The sequence below is a fragment of the Folsomia candida genome, unplaced genomic scaffold (genome assembly GCF_002217175.1).
Source record: "Folsomia candida strain VU population unplaced genomic scaffold, ASM221717v1 Fcan01_Sc001, whole genome shotgun sequence".
NCBI classification, from domain to species: Eukaryota; Metazoa; Arthropoda; class Collembola; order Entomobryomorpha; family Isotomidae; genus Folsomia; species Folsomia candida.
Window position 1 is genome coordinate 23409098 of NW_019091193.1, and position 18923 is coordinate 23428020.

The 18923-nt window shown below is 40.8% G+C and overlaps 2 protein-coding genes across 2 annotated transcripts; one reads left to right on the forward strand and one right to left on the reverse strand.

Annotated features, from left to right (window-relative positions):
- The first annotated feature begins 1746 nt into the window (after positions 1-1746).
- LOC110844698 (copine-9) lies at positions 1747-15432 on the forward strand. The gene is made up of 15 exons (XM_022090970.2): positions 1747-2707; positions 5385-5526; positions 5856-5916; positions 6006-6214; positions 10273-10608; positions 12183-12300; positions 12696-12711; positions 12905-13138; positions 13278-13305; positions 13385-13392; positions 13495-13554; positions 13673-13701; positions 14026-14060; positions 14128-14260; positions 14516-15432. The coding sequence occupies exons 1-15, from the start codon at positions 2637-2639 to the stop codon at positions 14758-14760; spliced, it is 1725 nt and encodes a 574-aa protein (XP_021946662.2). The 5' UTR covers positions 1747-2636; the 3' UTR covers positions 14761-15432.
- On the reverse strand, positions 15427-17253 carry LOC118433548. The gene is made up of 4 exons (XM_035845553.1): positions 17049-17253; positions 16837-16953; positions 16664-16762; positions 15427-16551 (listed from the first exon to the last, which is right to left on the reverse strand). The coding sequence occupies exons 1-4, from the start codon at positions 17226-17228 to the stop codon at positions 15457-15459; spliced, it is 1491 nt and encodes a 496-aa protein (XP_035701446.1). The 5' UTR covers positions 17229-17253; the 3' UTR covers positions 15427-15456.
- Between the last annotated feature and the right edge of the window lie 1670 nt (positions 17254-18923).

Below are 18923 nucleotides of genomic sequence, written 5' to 3' on the forward strand. Positions count from 1 at the left end.
TGGGAAAAATGGGCAGAAAGGGTTTACGACTTTGGGACACTTGTGGAAATTGAACTGCAAAGTTTTCTTCTAGGAAACCACAGTCTCTTGTCACACGAAAGGACAAGACCCAGTGATATTTATGGGGACGAATTATCCTTTACTGCGTATTTGAGCCAATCTGGTTCGGGGTGAGCGAACATTAGTAATTAGAAGTGCAATCTATAAGACGCCTTTAATTCGGGGTACGAAAAAACATTCGTGTCCCAGTATTATCCCAGAAGCTATGTAGGAATTGGACAACTTGACTGGTACACAAATGCAATTACTGCGGTTCTGACATGTTGTGTTTCGTTTACACAAAATCGTTAACATAAATTTTGATATTGGATCGACTCTTAAATTAAACGTCGCGGAAAACAGTGAGTGACGTCCTGGCACTGGAATTTATTTGGCCATGTCAAATTAAGTGGCCACCACTACACAACCATTGTGTTTGTCCAAATTTGTACTATTTATGGAACGAAAGCCTTTCTCCTCCTGGACTGGACTAGAAAAATGGAGGAGTCTGTCAGACCAGAAAGTTTCAATTACTACGGACGATTATTACAATGTTCCCTCCCTCCAGCCGAGGAGCCATCAATTACGTCTCAGCAAATTTCATTAGTCCTTTACATGAACATACACCAGGCCGCAAAGGAAATAAGATTTTATTCATAAGTTGGGCGGCAGCGGTAGTGGCAACCTTTCTGACTTCAATGAACCAGAGCTTAACTCCACTTCGTATCCAGCGTCCCGTTACCATAATTTATTCTAATTTGCATATTACATGATCTTAAATTATTACTTTCATTACAACCGCGACCAATGAAAATCTGTTTTAAATGTGAGCAATTTGTGGCATTAGACCGGAAAAAACATGAAAAAATGAGACCAGAGTCAATTACGTTACATTATTAAATTTGGGGATTCTTTATAACACTGTTTATTTACCAGGATTGTGTGCTAGCCATTCCTCAGGACACAGTCATAGATATGTTTGTAATAAAAAGTAGTTAGTGCATTGGCTTTTCTCACGCCGAGTCTATTTTTCAGACCCCGTGGACTACATACGCATGTAAATGCACAGCTACTAATTGACACATTTTTGGGAGCAGATCTTCCTCTGAGCCCAATAGTAAGGAGATGAACGCTACTACATCCGACCTCGCTCTTCGACTTCCTCAAACTCTGGGCATCTCGAGGAGAAAGTGTGCACGGGAAACGCTGTGAGGAGCGAATATCTTGGATCTCCTCTCGGTGGCGGAAGTGCTCTCCCTCTGCTCGCATCATCTCCGCCACTTTTCCCTCCGCCTCCGCCTTGGTTATGTAAATGCCTAGTAAAATCGATCTCAAAAAAGCCAGCGCACATGTACATACATGGCCCAGAGTCCCACAGTCCCACCAATTTCAAGATCGCTCCTCACAAAAAGGAACTTCCTGTTTGATTCTCGTATCTACATTCTATGCGTTCAGGAAGTCGGTGGTCTCCACGTTGCCTCACAATGCAATGTTATGATGGTGAGCAAGGAGGCAGACATGAGGTTTGTGTTTCGTATGTGACCTGACTCAGCGCACAATTGGTTGGATGGGTTGGTTGGCTGAATATGAATCTTGACTTGGATCTCTCTGGCAGAATCCGAATTCGGTGCGGAGGAAGTGGGATGTGGGAATGGGAGTTTTTGGAGGAATGAAAATCCTTGCTTACAAAGAGACGCGTCCTCGTCGTAATAGTTTCTGAGCCTCGGACTCTCTCTCTCCTCATCCCATCTCATCCGGCAGCCCAGTCTCATTTATCCTCTCTCACAAGTTCTTTCACTCTCGGGAAAGTCCTCTTCTTCTCTCCACCTCAAACCATCGCAGGGGGAAACTCAGTCAACAACCACTTGCAGAATCCAAGGCACTTTTCAAGCTCGTTTCCTGTTCTGTTATGAACTTCCACTCCGGATTGACAGGAAATTGAGAAACAGTGACAATTAATAATTTATTGCTGGTTAGTACATCACTTTTCTGTGTTGTCATCACCGCGCTGTCCAATGGTTTCGAGTGCACATTACTCACTTTGATTCAGAAACTTGTCAAAACGACTTCCAACTGCAAAGTAGTTGTCATTAGCACAACTTTTAAAAAACTTTACGACTCTAGTCTGGGCTACCCAGCTTAGTTTGGTCATCACCTACTTACATCACATTTCAAATTTTACTAGACCCCTGACAGTCGAAAGACTTGAAAAAATGATTGAACTTCGAATTAAACCAGGAAAAAAGGAGCATTTGGAGGTTGACAATGTAAGGAAAATAATAAGACATTGACAGGAGGAGCCGTTATCTACTCCGTTGTAACGAAGGGAAGTTAAAAAAGTGTCGAGTGCGGTGGTAGAAGTGGTGCGTCGTCGTTGGACAAAGTGCTTGTCTCGGATTTATTTTACCATTTCTACTCTTTGGGGAAAAGTTTGAAGTTGCTACTACATAAAGTTCTCATGAACTTGTGACACAAGTGGGGCAGAGGCAACGGCAAATGTCGCGGCGGATGTTCACCTTAAGGATCCATCCCGTTCGCAAATAAATAAAACATTTCAAACAATTCGGGAAAGGAAGGAAGAAGACCCAGATTTAAAAATGACAAGTCAATTCGCCCCCGGAACATCTGTGGAGCCGACGAGCACGGTGGAAATTTCCATCTCTTGCAGGTGCCACTCAGTCAATTTCTCTCCTTTCTCCCTTCCCCCCAGCATCTCCTCGTCCCGTCCTACGAACCAGCCACTTTTCGCAAGGGACTCTCTCTCCTTTGGAATTTTAACTCAATTATACAATCTCTCGCTTTCTTGGCCTCCTGTGTCATTTCATTCCAGAGGACGGAGCAACTGTCACAACTGACACTGCATGCTTTCCACACACACGGCGTATCGAGCCACGAGCTCGTGCATACAATACATACATGGCATAATTTCTTCCTTTCACACTCATTACTTATGGATTAAGGCTTCATACTCTCCGAGGCTTGGGAGGGCATACGGTGAGGACGCGTGGCATTAGTATGCCTCGAGTGGTGTGGCTGGCAGGGAGTCGTCCTAAGGTCGCATTCTCGTCGAAGGAAGAAGGAAAACAAGCCTGTCTCTGCTTTCCTTAGTTGATTTCGTGGAGGAGAGAAAATTCCGGCAGAAAACATTTCCCGTGACACGTTTTTGTACTCTGGCCTCTCGCCGTAAAGCTCCACACTCGAGTTACTCATTCATGAAATGCGACCAATCCAATATGTTCAAAAAATATAGACAATGGCAATAAAATCAGCTCTTCTAGATACATAAAAAAGATGGAAACAAAAGATGTTTGAGCAATTTCAGAAATTTATTGGATAGAATTCACCCACCGTTTTATTTAAAGTGACGAGAGGATCAATATTTTGCATACGCCTGGTTCACCTCTCTGTAACTAGAAACAAACTTGGTCAGCATAACATAAAAGAAGGAATTCTTCAGTAGAAATATTTGCAAAATTTCGAGAGGTGACAGAATTCTGGATTTATCTGCTTATTGCACCCGCATGAACAACTGTTTCATAGACAAATTGCAAAACTATAAAGGCACAATTCTCAATCTTTCGGATTTATATTGCTGTCGGAAATTGCCCAGTTCTGGGTCAATGTAAATATATGCACACGACATTTTCGTGCAACACCATAAAAAATTAGAATGTCTGAACCCGTGGCACAATATTGGCACATTTACATGTATAAAGTCTTGGTTAATTTTATCAAGCACAAAATTCCTAATGTTCTTGGGCTTTTATTGATTGAATTTTGTCTCATGTCTCATTTACACGTTGCGAAGTTTTGTGCAGTGGCTGCGACTCAGTTTACACGTTTGTATGGGAAAGTGCATAGCACGACACCAATGCAAGGGAACAATTACAAAGGCTACTTACCCAACCTATTTGCCGTGTCTGTTTGATTACCTCAATTAAAATTGATACTGTTGTTGCGGTGGTGCATGTATGTTCGTACGAAGTATTGAACTGCACATGTTTTCCTTTGTGCCACTGGCCATTTCTGCCTGATGACTTTGGCCTTGCGGCTTTCCTATTGGGTACAAAATATTCCAGATTCTCCAAGTTCATAAAGCCCAAAATTCCGTCTGGAAATAAATGATCCACTCCAAATTTCCAAGATAACTGAGCGAAACTAACCAATATCTGGTTAGTTTCGAACCCAGCCAGCTAAATTTAGCAATTAGTATAAATGATCCTCAAAATGGGCATAGTGCGGAATGCACCAGACTAGTAAGCATTTAATACATATACAAGATCAGAATCCCTCATTTGTTTGTGGAGAATCTGGTTTTCAAACATAGAAAGTAAAACTTTGATAATTGCAGAAGCTGAAATCAAAGAATTACTTTGCTTCGAAATGTTTACACACCGCATAAATTTGATCCTATTTGAAATATAGAAAGTCACTTATTCTGACTATCAGTCAAAATACTTACCACTAAAGCAGACACCACACAATATACCTACTCGTACTGAGATAGGGGTCCACTGCAGCTTGTAACTGAGGAGTCGAGCTAAAATTTAATGAAAACATGGAATTTCAATGAGAGGAGAGATACAGCCACAAAAGCCACGCTCTAATTAAATGCAAACAAATAATGCTTTAGAAGATCCCCAACAATTGTCAATGAGCGCGGATAGGAGACAGCGTTCTGTTTTGATAGTCGTCGTCGTCGGACCATCATGTCGTTGTCTTTCGCATGCTGGATATTTCCATCCGCCTCGTTGGCCTTTCTCCCCGCATTGCTCGAGTAACGCGAAATACACTCCTGACGAGTCTAATTCCATTCCACTTGGATAGCACTTGGCCTAATGAAATCCTTATATTTAAAACAAAACAGTGCTGGTAACTGAATTAACGAGATTTCCATTGCCAAGTGTTGAGGATGTTTGGTTGATTCCATTATTCGGGCCTCCACTTTTAAACAACAAACCGTTATGACGTAGGCTGAGGTGGAAGAATAACGTCAAGTAATTCACTCTTTGTGCGCCCAAGGGGAAAGGAACATGGCATAAAGGAATTGTCCAAGACGTGTGTGTGTGCTTCTTTCACCCAAAATATACCGATCCACCGGGTGCTGCATGGTTACGTGAGCTTCCTATTTTGTACACTCATTCAAAAAGGATATTAAGGCCTGTAAGCTGTTTATGAGTGTGTATTTTCTACGTGGGAGAGATATTTCCTAAACCGGGCATGCTTTGAATGTATATTTTTGTCCCATTGAGTCCCTCAATAAATCCTGTTTTCGTTTCCCCATTCCTTTTGACATAAAAATACAGCCAGATTATTGTGCATCTCTATTTCAAACCCCTTCTCAGGAATCTTTTGGACATGGACGTCTTCTCAAGGTCTGACCCAATGTGCGTCGTGTATCACCACCCCCTCGGAACTGCACATTGGGTGGAATTGCTACGGACCGAGACGCTGTATGATTGTCTCAATCCAGACTTCGTGACCAAAGTAAGTAAAGACGGTGTCAAAATTGAATAATGTGCACATGCTGGCAATTTTAATACAAGAACACCTATGTCAACCGACATGTAACACTACATACTGCACACTTATTGTGGTGTGGTGCTTTCCCCGCAGTTGCACGACAACATGTACACACTGTGAATATGCAGTCGGATGTTGTGCTTGGAGCTTACATTTCTTAGATTGCAATCATGCAATTGATATTGTGTAACACTAAAGTCTACGAGAAAATTACAAGACGTTGACATTTCCTCAAAGCACAATTTATCAGCTCATGTTTTGCCCGGCATACATTATTTATACTATATTTCCAGATAATTATGGACTACAGATTTGAGGAGGAGCAACAACTCCGCTTTGAAATATACGATATAGGTGAGTAAGTAGGTTAACGATGGGAGCTGTTCACAACAAGTTATTAAGAGGGAGATAAGCATACTAATGAGAATATCCTTGGATGGCAGACTCGCCAAGTGTGAATTTGGAGACGCATGACTTTTTGGGGTACGCGGAGACCAACCTCGCGCAAGTGGTGTCCACAGGGCACAATGGCTGCACTCTCCAACTCCAACAAAACAAGAGCAAGTACTATCCCATTCTGCCAAAACAAGCCAAGCAATCCAAGGGAACCATTATCCTACTCGCGGAAGAATTAATACAATACAAAGAGGAGGTAAGTGTGTGCCCCGCCATCGAATGTTTACTTGACCCTACGTATACACAAACCCTCATATATAGTTAAACAAGCAGTCGCGGACTACCTTTCTCCCAAATTTTATCGCTCCACGGAGTAAGTAAGCACCCTCCATTAGCCTACAATCCGCTCCAGGCTTTGTAAGAAACACGACATAAAATCCTTCGAGAAACATTATTCCCCTTAAAAGCTTTGCCCCTCCTGCACCCCCAAAATTCATGCTCATGAATAGACGCCTAATTTCTATCGGCAAAAAACAGGCCCTTCTTTAGTGAAATCTCACAAAGAAGTACGTAGATAGGAAAGTAGGAAACCAGGTTTGGCCGTTAGCCATGAGACCATGTATTGTTGGTGAGGATGAGAGAGGGGGCAGGAAACAAGGCCTGCTTGTTTTTATCAAAGTTCTTCAAGACCAATCATGGGTTGGAATGTGCGACGGCACAAATTAGATTCCGGCGAGAAAGAGGCATGTACGTGTCAACGAGAGACAAGGCAGGAGAGGAAAGCAGCCCACATTTTTGTCCAGGGAAAGTTTTATAGGGCATAAAAGCCAAATTGTTACTTTCTCGCTGCTTCCAAGTTTCCAACTCACCTCGCGCTCCATCGAATCCTTCTCCAGTGGCGTATGCATTGTGTACAGGACAAAACATCATCATCAGCACCATCATATTTTACATACCTACCTGCCTATTCTTCCCACCCGTCTTAATACAAACATTTATTTGATGCATGAAAGAAAATTTGCTCAACCGAGCGAAATTGGTTGTGCTATTTGCTCAATCGATCACATCGTCAAAAACTCCGAGTGCTTGTGAACGAGTGGTGTCTTCTGCCCAACTTTCACTCTTGTTATCCGATCAAAATGGCTGGACTGCACTTTTCTCACTTTTCTCTTCGCTCATTTCATACACTCATCAATCCTCCTTTCTTAAAATAATCCTCAAGAAATCAATCATTGTGACTGATTCGGTGTCCAGCCCAGTGAGAAAGGTACTCGTTTCGAAAGCCACTGAGAAAAGCGGAAATGACCATGGCGAAAAGTTCCATGATTTCGAGAGGAAATTGGTCCTACTCCTCAGAAATAAAGTGAAAATAAAGTTCTCTTCAAATTGAGGTCATGAAGAAGAAGATAGAGAAACTTTTGAGGGGAACATTCCAATCAAATTTGACACTTTTTACACTTATATAAACCTCAAAAGCAAACATGAAAGGCTGAAATTAAGCACGCCATTTTCACACGCGTTGGTTGTTCCTCCTCAGCAATTTCCTCATGTTGACTGACACTTAATGATTGATGGGATATTACGCGAGATTCGACAAAGTTCAAGGAAACCAATCAATTCTGTAATTGAACTGTTGAATCTGCATGGAAAAGATTATGGGCGTAGATATGATTGAATCCCCCATTTCTCATCTCACTCGTTTAAGATGGAATTACTCTATCTCTCGCAGCAGCTTTGCCATGACACAGCCTTGTTACGACACCCAGCAGGCAGAAAACGACGATTTTGGAAAAGAATGATGGCATTTTCTGGGAAAGACTTAACTTAACTCCGTACTTCCTTGCACCTCTCCCTTTCTTTCTCTCTGATGTGCTTTTGGTTCGACTGGCTGTCTTTGACTTTACGATCCATTTGGAATATTCATTGTTGTGCTATAGGCAGATGTATGTAGGATGTAGTTAGGTTTACTGGTTGTGTATTAATATATGCGCAGGCAAAGTCTCGCTGCTGGAAATTTCTAAACCTCTAAACTATTACATGTCACGATGTGAACGCTCAATTTGCGACTTTTAGTGGTATTTTGAGTTTCCCCATGTTGAATATATCCATATCTAGCGACAAAGATGGTTGGCCGCCATTTCACATCGAGGTCGATAAGGATTCCTCCTTGTCTTAAACGAGGCTATCGGAATAAATAGCAAAAGTTGGCGTTTTCCATCCGCTCCATTGGGTCCGCCTGGAAATGTTACATTTCCCTTCGTTTCACATCCTGCGATTGTCCACCCACTCATGGTCGTGCTCCCACTTCTTCTTATCGCACTTCCCCATCGAAAGCAAAAAGAGAAAGTGTTCCTGGCGTGTGTGTCGCCGCCATGCACTCGACAACAGAGAGTACAATTCAATTGTCTTCGGTTTGAAATGAGCCTCATTTATTTCACTAGAATACCAGTAAAATACATTACAACGAGGTTTGTTCTCATGAAGACGTGCACACATACGTACGCAGCAGACACAAGCATATTGGATGCACATCAGGATTTCAATGAGGTCGCCTTTGATAAAAATCTGGACACAGCAATGAATTATTCACCTGAAGCTAGGAAATCTTCCCAGGAGGGTTCCCAGTCTATGTAACTATCAATTTGTGCTTGTAGTGGACACCGAAACCATGTATTACAGGATGCGCTATATACGTGGACATGTTGCCATTAAACTTTCAAGTTCGCAAGGAACTGGGAAGCAACAACCTGCAGGATTTGCGTGCGTGTGGTGGAGGTAATCTGGTGGCTGGAGAAAGTGTAGGCGAGAAAGAATTTCGGATCTGTTCGATATCTATGTGTGTAAACTAGAAAGTTGAAAGCGTTGTGGTCTGGTCGGTCGGAGGGACTGAAGTCTTTGTGGTCGTGGAGAGGACAGGGAGGATCGTTTTTCTCTCTCTCTCTCCACAAGTGGAGAACGTCGAGTAGTATTAAGCATCCGCTTAATCAAAGTCCCGCCAGTAATTGGGCCCGTAAAAAGATAACAGTAAAATACACCCGCTTTCACTTTCACAAGTAAACTCTATGCGTAGAATCAAATTTCATAAAATTATTAATTTGGGATCTTGAGTATAAATATTAAATATATCCTCTGCTGTACAAGTATCTATATGCAAAATCCACCCAAAACAAAGTATGACTTTCACTTTAGTGGGTACTGGCGGTGGCGTAGGTTCAATTGACCGCATAAAATATAAGGCAATATATCTCTGGAATTGAAGGAAATCTGCAATAAGGGTTTTCAAAATGTTAGAAAACTTGATGTGCTTGTTGTTTGCGTACATAAGTAACACGCTAATACGTATTCGTTTCCGTGACTTAACTACCTTTGTCAGCATTCCAGCATGAATGACCGGATAATTGAAATAAGAATAATTAATGTATTATTGACCATTCATCACCAAGCTCACAACCGCATACTACGTACGTGCATATGAGAAATACATGCATACGAGAGACTTTAAATGCAAGACTTAACCACAGGAGTGGAACCTATTGATTCTGGTGAAAGCACTGAACGAAGGTACCAAAACCAGTCTCACAGGCCTCAATCAAGTAACTTGTGCCAAAGAAGTTTAGGATTTTAGGCTTTCACTTGTTCCATCCACAACCACCACGACTTTTGCAGAAAGAATTTGCTACCCCACTTTTGCTCTGCTGACATGTTTAATCAAGCTGAGACTACTCCTTTCGTTTGGAGAAAGTTGACCTCGGCTCCATTCACTATCCATACTTTGGTCGATGGCCTGTACGTGTCTGTATTTAGTTTGAGAGAGGAGGATGAATCCCAACTTCAATCTGAAGCCTATTGCCTACCGTCGGAATAATAGGATGAATCCCAGCCACTTGTTAGTGTGATTGGGGTGCAGAAAAGATCAGGAAAATCCCTCTTTCTTTGTCATCAATCATTTTCCTTTCATTCTTTTTAATGATGATGTCCTCGTTCTCACACAACCTCGTCCGCTTGGTTCCCATCTCACAAGATGCTGCTCAGAGTACTTACTTTTCGTCTTCCTACTTACTTTTCTGAAATTGTAAATAAATAAATTCATGCCCAGTGGCGTTCGCATACATAATTCGTAGATGAGAAGGGGATGTTTGCATAATAAGCCAAACTACTCTATTTGGATATTTATGTACGAACGCACTCAACTTGAAATAAATGTGTCGCGCCAAGAAGCACAATAACCTATTCAAGTCAACGACATTTAGTAAACATTGCTATCTGATTTGTCTTAAAACGTGCAAATTGTGCGACGTGTTCCATTTTTTCCAGGCCACGCTGAAGCTGCAAGGAGTCAACATGGGGAGAGCCGTTTGCTGTGTATTTCAACCCAAGTTTTTTTACGTTTTGTCTAAAATAAACGAAAACGGGAACTATACGATCGTCTACCGAAGCGAAGAAGCACCCGGAACGAGCCCCATTTGGGCCAGTGCCACAATCTCGATGCGATCCTTAGCTGGTGACAAAGACCGTTGTTTGCAACTACAGGTTTGGCAAGTGGGCTTCAACGGGTATCACAAAAGTTTGGGTTTCTACTACACAACAGTGAACAAGATGCAATCTCTCATTGGGAAGGAGGGTGTCAAATTAGCTGGGAAGAATGGATTGGTCAGTGGCTTTATTTCCTCTAATCACACACCCACTCTTCTTTCCTCCAGCTTTCTTGCTCCCACTTTTATTGGCATTGGCTTCCTAAAATATCTTATTTGCACGTATGATTGTTTACACAAGGTATGCAGACAGACAGCCCAGCCTCGTTTGCTTAATGGTGCTGTATGTACATGTAACTGCTCTTCGTTAGGCAAGTCAAATATTTATCGTGTTTCAGCGAAACTACCAAAGGCGATGAGAGAAAGTGGTTCCCCATACATGCATGGATTCATGAGTCTCCGATGTGCTGATGTAGATCGTAATGCATGTTGCTCATTAAATAAATACAAAACATGAGTAAGTTTGGAGTTGCGGAGAACCACTTACTGCAGCTTCGTCGTAAATATCAAACTTTTGTGAGTCTTCCGATTTGGTTTCCATCTAATGCCGACTACTTAATACCCAGGGCTGAGCTATAAGCATATATCGGACGGATGGATGGACTGCAACTTTATCTCGGACAAGACTCATCCTTCTCTGTCAGATACATGAACTCGCTCTCTCTCTCTCTCGCTTTCTCTTGCTCCCACCACAGCGTTCTTTTTGTGCCAGGCCTAACGCAGTGTGGTGACGCCAAGGATAAGAAAAATTGGTCGTTGTCTACCCGTCACTGTCTCTCCATTTACTTTACAACTTGTACAAAAAACTCTGTGCTCGTACGAAACAAATGAGACGAAATACTATCAACTTTCACTCATCCTCATAATCTGTCCTACATCAAAGCGTTTATTTTATTCAGACTACATATTTTTGAAGAGGGGACCTTATTAGACTTTGGAACAAGATTTATGAAGCTCGATTCTACAGCAGCAACTGCAACGTTATGTGGGTTGTCTGCAGAAGAAACCTGTATTTGGGGAGAGAGATATATTAATGTAGTCATTAGACTGATTTATGCGTCCTCCAGTTCAATATATGCTTCAGCACCATGGACATCAACAAATCTTGGATCCTGTGACTCATGGACTTTATTTGTTCGGCTGACTGAGAGATGCAGAAGGCAGGAGGGGTTGGAGGAGGAGGAAACCACCAAGACGAAGGAAAGAAGAAGGGAATTACTTACTGCTGAACGGAGAATGTGATGACATGGTCCAAAAACTAAAATAGAACCAAAAGTTCCGAGGGCTCATAAGAAGAGTCATAAGCTCTCTCCTCCGCCATCAGAATTTAATATTGTTCTCACTCATAACGCACGGCGTTTGCAAAGTCAACGAGTTGGAGAAAGTCGAGAGAAATACATATGCACATGCTGCGTGGGTTGCTCCAACTATTAGTGCAGTGGCCGAAAAATGTTTCAAGGATGAAAAAATATGATCTTTTCATATATTTCTCTGCTGATTTCCTTATCATTGATTTAAGAATGGCTTGTACGGCGGCGTGTTCGGCAACAACTGTTGTTTATTGTTCGACATTTCCTGGCTTGCTAGCTTACCACGAAAGTCATTCTGTTTTTGCAAGTCAGCATTTTCATGCTTTTCTGAGCTTTTGTGATTTTTCTGAAATATTTATTTTTAATTTTTATGATCCCGTAGGAAAAGGAGAGTTCTCTGAGGTTTATACAAGTAATGATAGCGCCCGTGTACACTTTCATGGACTACATTTCCAACGGAACACAAATCCACTGTTGCTTCGCCATCGACTTTACTGCCAGTAAGAAATGTGAAATGAAATAATGCAGCAAATTGTTCCAACTAATGCCCCCCAGAATTCCGTACCACCATCTCATCTCGCATCACTACTGTATTTATTATGGGGAGAAGTTCCCATTCAGAGAACGGGGACGGACAGAGAAAGCCGTAGAAGTCAGACTTTGGATGCTTAGAGTAGACGATGCCACGCTTTGTGATAAATAGTAGAAGCTCAAGGAAACGACTAGTACCATGTACTTTTGGTAACGGCAGAGTTTGCTGACCCAAACACTTTTCATGGAATTTTGGTGATATACGACATAATAATATCCCCAACCAACGTCCATATTTCTTCAACCGTAGTTTAAAGGTTTAAGAGATAAGGCAATGTGATTTTAATCTTTTAAATTCTTGCAGGCAATGGTGATCCAAGGTATGTACCTAATTTTTAATAATTCTCAAACTTACATAATTCACCCCAAGATTTGCACCACTTTTAAACTCCAACCTTAACCAGTTATTAAGGGAGATGTGGGTGACTACCCCCCAGATAAAAAATACTTGTGCATAATCTAGTTAATAAATATGCTCGACACTAAACAAATGATTTAATGCAATGTTTTCAGTGATCCGAATTCCCTGCACCATTTCTCAACTTGTGGAGCTCGACTGAACCCCTACGAGCAGGCAATTCAGGCCGTCGGAGAGATAATTCAAGAATATGACCATGCCAAACAATTTCCGGTCTATGGCTTCGGAGCGAGGGTGCCTCCGTCGGGCAACGTGTGTCACAATTTCCCAGTGACTCTGACCGACTCTCCAGATTGTGCTGGGATTGACAGCGTTATTGAGGCATACAGGTTGGTAGTCCACTCTAATCGGTCAATCAATCAATACCCCTCAATTCAGTTCAAAGCCATGACTATGATAATGGATCAAAGAAAGAAAATTATGTAACTATACCGTTTGTACTGATTATGGCGATTGTGTGGTTTGCAGGAATTGTATACGACAAGTCCAGCTATACGTAAGAATTCCCATTTTATATGTTGCTTTCACATTGTACAAATTTTTGATCTAAGCATTTTTCATAATATTTTTTACAGGGGCCTACGTAAGAAGCCAAATTTTTAACAATTTCTGACTTCATTTTGCATAAAACATTAAACGTACATACATAGGCTTATTAATTTGAATAATAATTTATTGATCACAGCAATTTCGCACCAATTATCCGAGATGTAGCAGCAGCGGCGAGAAAGCAAATGGATGGAAGGTAAGTCACATAGTGAAAATTATAACTGCGTATCTATTTACCAGACTGATCAATTGTAAAATATTAAAAAATGAAATTTTAATACATCACGCAATGAAAAACATTTTGGTTAATACAGGCATTACCACGTTCTGCTTATCATCACCGGTACGTACAGCTAATATTTAATAACTCCTGTGTAGGAATTTACGATGTTGCGGACCAGTTAGAATGACAGATATTTGCAAAAATACAGTTGACAGTTCCCTTGACGGGTATCGAGCCCTTACCATTAAACTACGAAGACACTTCTATATATAGTTGCATTGCATCTGCCAAACTACATGTCCTACTCTCTCCTCATATATTTTTCTCCCACAATGTATTCTTAATTCCCTATCCTCTTATAAACCTGATTAATAATAATTACTGGAGGACGAGTAGTAATCTGTATTAATGAATTTTGTGACGTGTGAAAACTTGATTTAACAGATGGGATTATCACGGACATGGGCATGACGAAAGAAGTAAGCACCTCAGAAGCCATAAGTCTGTAGGGGATTACATTGACTTATCTATCTTTGATTTTTGCAGATTATCGTCGAAGCTGCTAAGCTGCCCTTGTCAATTATCATTGCGGGAGTTGGAAATGCAAATTTTGCAGCAATGCAAGAACTGGATGGAGACACGGTTCGACTTTCGTACAATGGGAAATATGCGGAACGAGGTAATTTCTAACTCACGACATACATATGCATGATGACTTCATGGTTCCGGTTCAATTTTTTTCTGAACACGTTATACGAACTTCTATGTTTATGAGGGAGAAATTATAATTTGATATTTTGACGATGCTGTGCATATATAATTTCACGTACAAGGTTGTGCGCTCTAATTGGATAGAAAAGTTACAACCAAATGTGGCTAATAAAAGACTTCAACTTCTGGAATCACTGTACAAACAACTTTTTTAATGTTCCAGACATTGTCCAATTTGTCCCATATCGCGACGCTTATTCCTGGATGGCTTCCATCTGCCCGGATGTTGCCTCCAAGTGGAGCAGCAGCTACGGCAGCACAGGCCGATTGGCGAAAATAAGGCTTGCCCAGGAAGTCCTCGCCGAAATACCAGAACAGCTAACAAGCTTCATGAAAAGCAAAGGTTTGATCCCCGGTAGTTTTCCTCATTGCAGCAGCAACAACAATGTCACTCACAAGGAACAGTGAGTTTAATTGCTTGTCCTCGTTAAGTATGCCACGTTAGACCTTGAGCCTCAGAGGAAAATGAAATGTGCAGAATTAGACTTTTAATTTTAATCCTTCCAATACTTCCTTGGCGAAAATATTTCCTCTTAAAAGGAGTTGCATCGAGACGTAGTGAGTGAGGCCACCAGGTGCTACGCGATTATGTAAATACCAGAATTTCCTTGGATCAGTATTAGCATTTGTTTTCCCTTCTTATGAACTGGAATTCCCTCTGCAGTCCTTTCGCCGCTTTCTCCCACGATGTCTTTGGAGCTAAATTCCTATTGTCCAAAATCCAGCTAAGGGTGAACATTGTCACGATCAGAAAAATCCATTTGTAAAATTGCACTGGAGTTGTGCGATAATCAGTATTAATAAGTTGAAAAATTATGTTCCTGACCACTATGCTTCATGATTTTTTCCAAAAGGATTTATAACAGAGTATTATGAATGTATGCAATTATGTAATATTCACACAATGAAAAAATTCCGAACCAAATTAACACGTATTTAATTATTTTTGAAAACAAAAAACAAATATGTAAGAGTATTGTATTACTTTTTCCGACATTCTTAAAATACGGGCTGGTGATATAACAAATGATTTATGAAAGTGTGTATGGATTTTATTGAATAAAATGTGTTTTGACAAAAGTGATGGTGCAAATGTTAAGCTATTTAACTCTTCAAATTTTCATTTTCGAACGTTCGGTGAGGTGTTATATTAGGATGCAACGCAGCCTTGTGAGAATGGCATAAAGATGAATGTGGAATATTTTCAGAATCAAATAAGTCTCCCTCCTTCATTCGACAGGCATCCATTCCGTCAAAAGTCCAAGTAAGCAACCACGTATCCTCCGAACACATACTTTCTCCAGAGTCCGACCCGTCGTCTTCGCCGCCCTCATTTCCACCACATTTGTGTGCTGCTTGGCCAACATTTTTACAAATGTCCCCATCCGACGAGTCTGGCCCTTTATCTTTGAAATAGTCCAAATCCGCATCAGGGTCTGCAAATGAGTTTCTCATAATGGGTTTTGGTTTCATATACGTCTCCAGAGATCTGTCTCCTAAAAGCTCTCGAAACTTCTGACTCAAGTCTTGCTGATTGTGCAGAGGAGTGACATTTATGGCATCTAATTCCTCAAACTCGTCATCCCCTGATTTTAGCATTCTAGCGTTGTACACATCATAGAAACCTTCTCCGCGACGTTGACGATGGATTTGTGCCAATGTTTGCGGCTTCAAGTCAAAATTCTCAATCAAATCCCACTCAACACCTCCAGACGAGGAGGGCTCTTGATTTTCGTTCCACACTCGTTTACAAAAGTCAACCTTTCCAACCTCGTCCAAATTTCCTGGCAGGAGATCAATGCTGGAGTTTGCCGTGCTTTTAACAGGAAGTTGTTCTCCTGTCATTCCGACAGACCTTATTGCCTTATTAACTGTGGAACCTGGAGCATCACCATCCTTGGAAGTTAACGACAGTAATAAACCTCGAATATGCTCGTGCTGGCGATCTGAATTATTTTTTAGGATCTCCGACGGTGATGCAAGTTGCAACTTCATCATTTTTGCATACTCTGCTTGTGTCAGGACTTGATGGTCAATCTCGCGTAAGTTTTTATACAGCCTTCTTAACTTTGGTTTACGATCTGGTGGGTATTGCTGTGATGGAGTAAAGAATTCTGCAGTCGTGATGAACGGATTATTATCTACGACAAATTCCTTGGGCAGATCTTCAACGCCATACACTTGATCGCTGAAGTAAACCTAACAACAGTAATAGTACCGTTAAAATATGTACACATTATGCGCATGGAGGCAATACATTTGATCTAGCGTTGTGAATATGTAAATATATGGATATTAAATATGAACATACTCGTCGAACTCGAGTGTTTGCATTTATTTTCACCATCTTGGTCACCAAGTAATTATCTCCCCATGCATCTCGAACTAGTTCTTCCAGGTTCAAATACGCCTGTAATCGTGAAAGATTTTGATATGCCTTCATGTCTCAGATTATTACAAATTTATATGTATGTATTCAGGTACGTTGTTCCAAGAAGATCTGAGCTTAAAATGCACTTTCAAAAGGTTGTCCGTAATTACAGTACGAGACCTAAAATTTCTTGCTATAATTTTCCGAACTTTTGTTTCATATTCTCCACTCTGTAAAAATGACAGTCACAATATCACAATAATTGTTTTAAGAAAATGTTACTTATTAAGTGAGTCGCTGTAAATCATTAGTATAAAAGCCACACCTCAATGGATGCAGTATTAATTGTGACCACTGTGATTTCTACGGATGAGTAGCATTCCATGTCATTCAGAATGAAATTGATTACAGGAAGGTCTTCGGCCATGGAGCGATTTCCTTCGGCTGAAGGGCATATCATGGAAACTGATCCATCAAAATCTCCCGTCACCTCAAACGATTCCATTCCCAGCTCGTGATCAATCAACTCTCGAAATCTTGGGTTGGGGACAAGCCATCGTCGATGAACTCGTATATTTCCCATCTTTTTTTGTGTAAAAATGCACTCTGTTTTTGTCATTTTGTTCTACATAATGTATGCAAATGGCAGTGTTGGATTGATTACCACGAGTTGCCAGTTGTAGTAACTTCTCGAGTCTTCAACATCGAAAATGGTGGCCAGCTTCCCTTCCATGCTCAAATGACGGTACAGGGTTCGCTTAGGGTCGTAAATGTACTCGTCAAGGTGGGAGGCAGATGTGGCAGGAATTGTGGTTTTGGAAACTGCCATGCTTTGGTCCATGATATTAGTAGAACGATCCATCATAGGATCAAATCAAATTATCAAAATTCGACTATAGATTCTTCTCATGAATCACGGCACGCCGGTAATATTAATTTGGTGCCAACTATTTTGACAATCTTTTGACGATAACCAAGGTTGCTTGACAACCACGATTGCTTGACATTTAGTATCTAGGTAACTCTTGTGTCTTTTAACGGTTGCGACAAATGGTGGAGTTACAAATAAAATAATTATTTTTTAAATCGTTGGTACACGTCCCCTGGGCCTGTGTACCAACGACTTTGACCTTTAATAACTTTTGAATGGGCAGACATAGAGATTTAATTCGTTAAGATGAAATCATCGTAATTTTTAGCTTGATTTTTTAAGATCAAAATCTCGAGGGTACTATTTCGAAAATTAAATTTGAAATCCCAGTGTGCAGCGTTTGTTTAGCCCGAGTCAGGGTCAGTGTCAGCTTCTAAACTTTAGTCAGACGACCTGCACCAACTACTATTCGTAATCGGCAAAAATGTTCCCATAATCCAGCATGCAAAATTTCAGCTCCTTGACCAATTTTAAAACCATTACGGGTCTCAGTCTTCTGGGCTGGGCCCACAAAAATATTCATATTCAATGAATATGAATATTATTCATGTTCTTTAGTCCGATGTGCATCATTTTTATTCTACCAATATAAAAAGCAGTGTGTCACCTTGTTAAATCTCTGTGGAAAAATCTTAATATTTACTTCATATTTTTGAATCTAGTCTACCCCCACGGGGTCATGCCAAATTTCAGTCTTCTACGAGTGTCAGGAGCGAATTTCATCTTTTTAATACAATTTTTAAAAATCGATGTGAGTCACCCCCTTAAAGGTGTCTCCACATAAAAATGTTACCAATTTCAATTCGCATATTCTTTCATCAGGGGCCATTAGCAATCTCTGCACTAATTTCAGCTCGATTGGATAATTTCCAAAAATCGGTATGGTATCGGGTCCCTCCAGTCGAAAATTTTCCCAATTTAAATTCATATTCTTCAATTAGACACCATTAGCAATCTCGATGCCAAATTACAACTTTCAACGAGGATTTTGAAATACTCCACCCACCCAGATGACCACCACCGGTCAACCACTTAATCGATTTCGCCCATCTTCAAACTTAACTCCTCATTTGTCACATACTACATGTATACCAAATTTAAAGTCGCTAGGACGAGTTTAAGGAAAGTTATCGTAAAATGATCGGACGGACAGACAGACGGACATGACGGTTTCATAAGCACTTTGACTAAAAATCACATTTCCAAATTTCCCATTGTAACCAATGACATATTTTCAAAAAATTTTAGTTTTCTAAAAATGAAAATTTA

Coding starts and splice junctions, on each gene's coding strand:
- LOC110844698 (XM_022090970.2), top strand. CDS start 2,637: ATGACAAGTCAATTCGCCCCCGGAACATCTGTGGAGCCGACGAGCACG. Junction 10,609..12,182: donor TAGCTGGGAAGAATGGATTG/GTCAGTGGCTTT, acceptor ATGATCCCGTAG/GAAAAGGAGAGTTCTCTGAG. Junction 14,261..14,515: donor TGGGAAATATGCGGAACGAG/GTAATTTCTAAC, acceptor TTAATGTTCCAG/ACATTGTCCAATTTGTCCCA.
- LOC118433548 (XM_035845553.1), bottom strand. CDS start 17,228: ATGGAATCGTTTGAGGTGACGGGAGATTTTGATGGATCAGTTTCCATG. Junction 16,763..16,836: donor TCAGATCTTCTTGGAACAAC/GTACCTGAATAC, acceptor TCACGATTACAG/GCGTATTTGAACCTGGAAGA. Junction 16,552..16,663: donor CAAACACTCGAGTTCGACGA/GTATGTTCATAT, acceptor TACTGTTGTTAG/GTTTACTTCAGCGATCAAGT.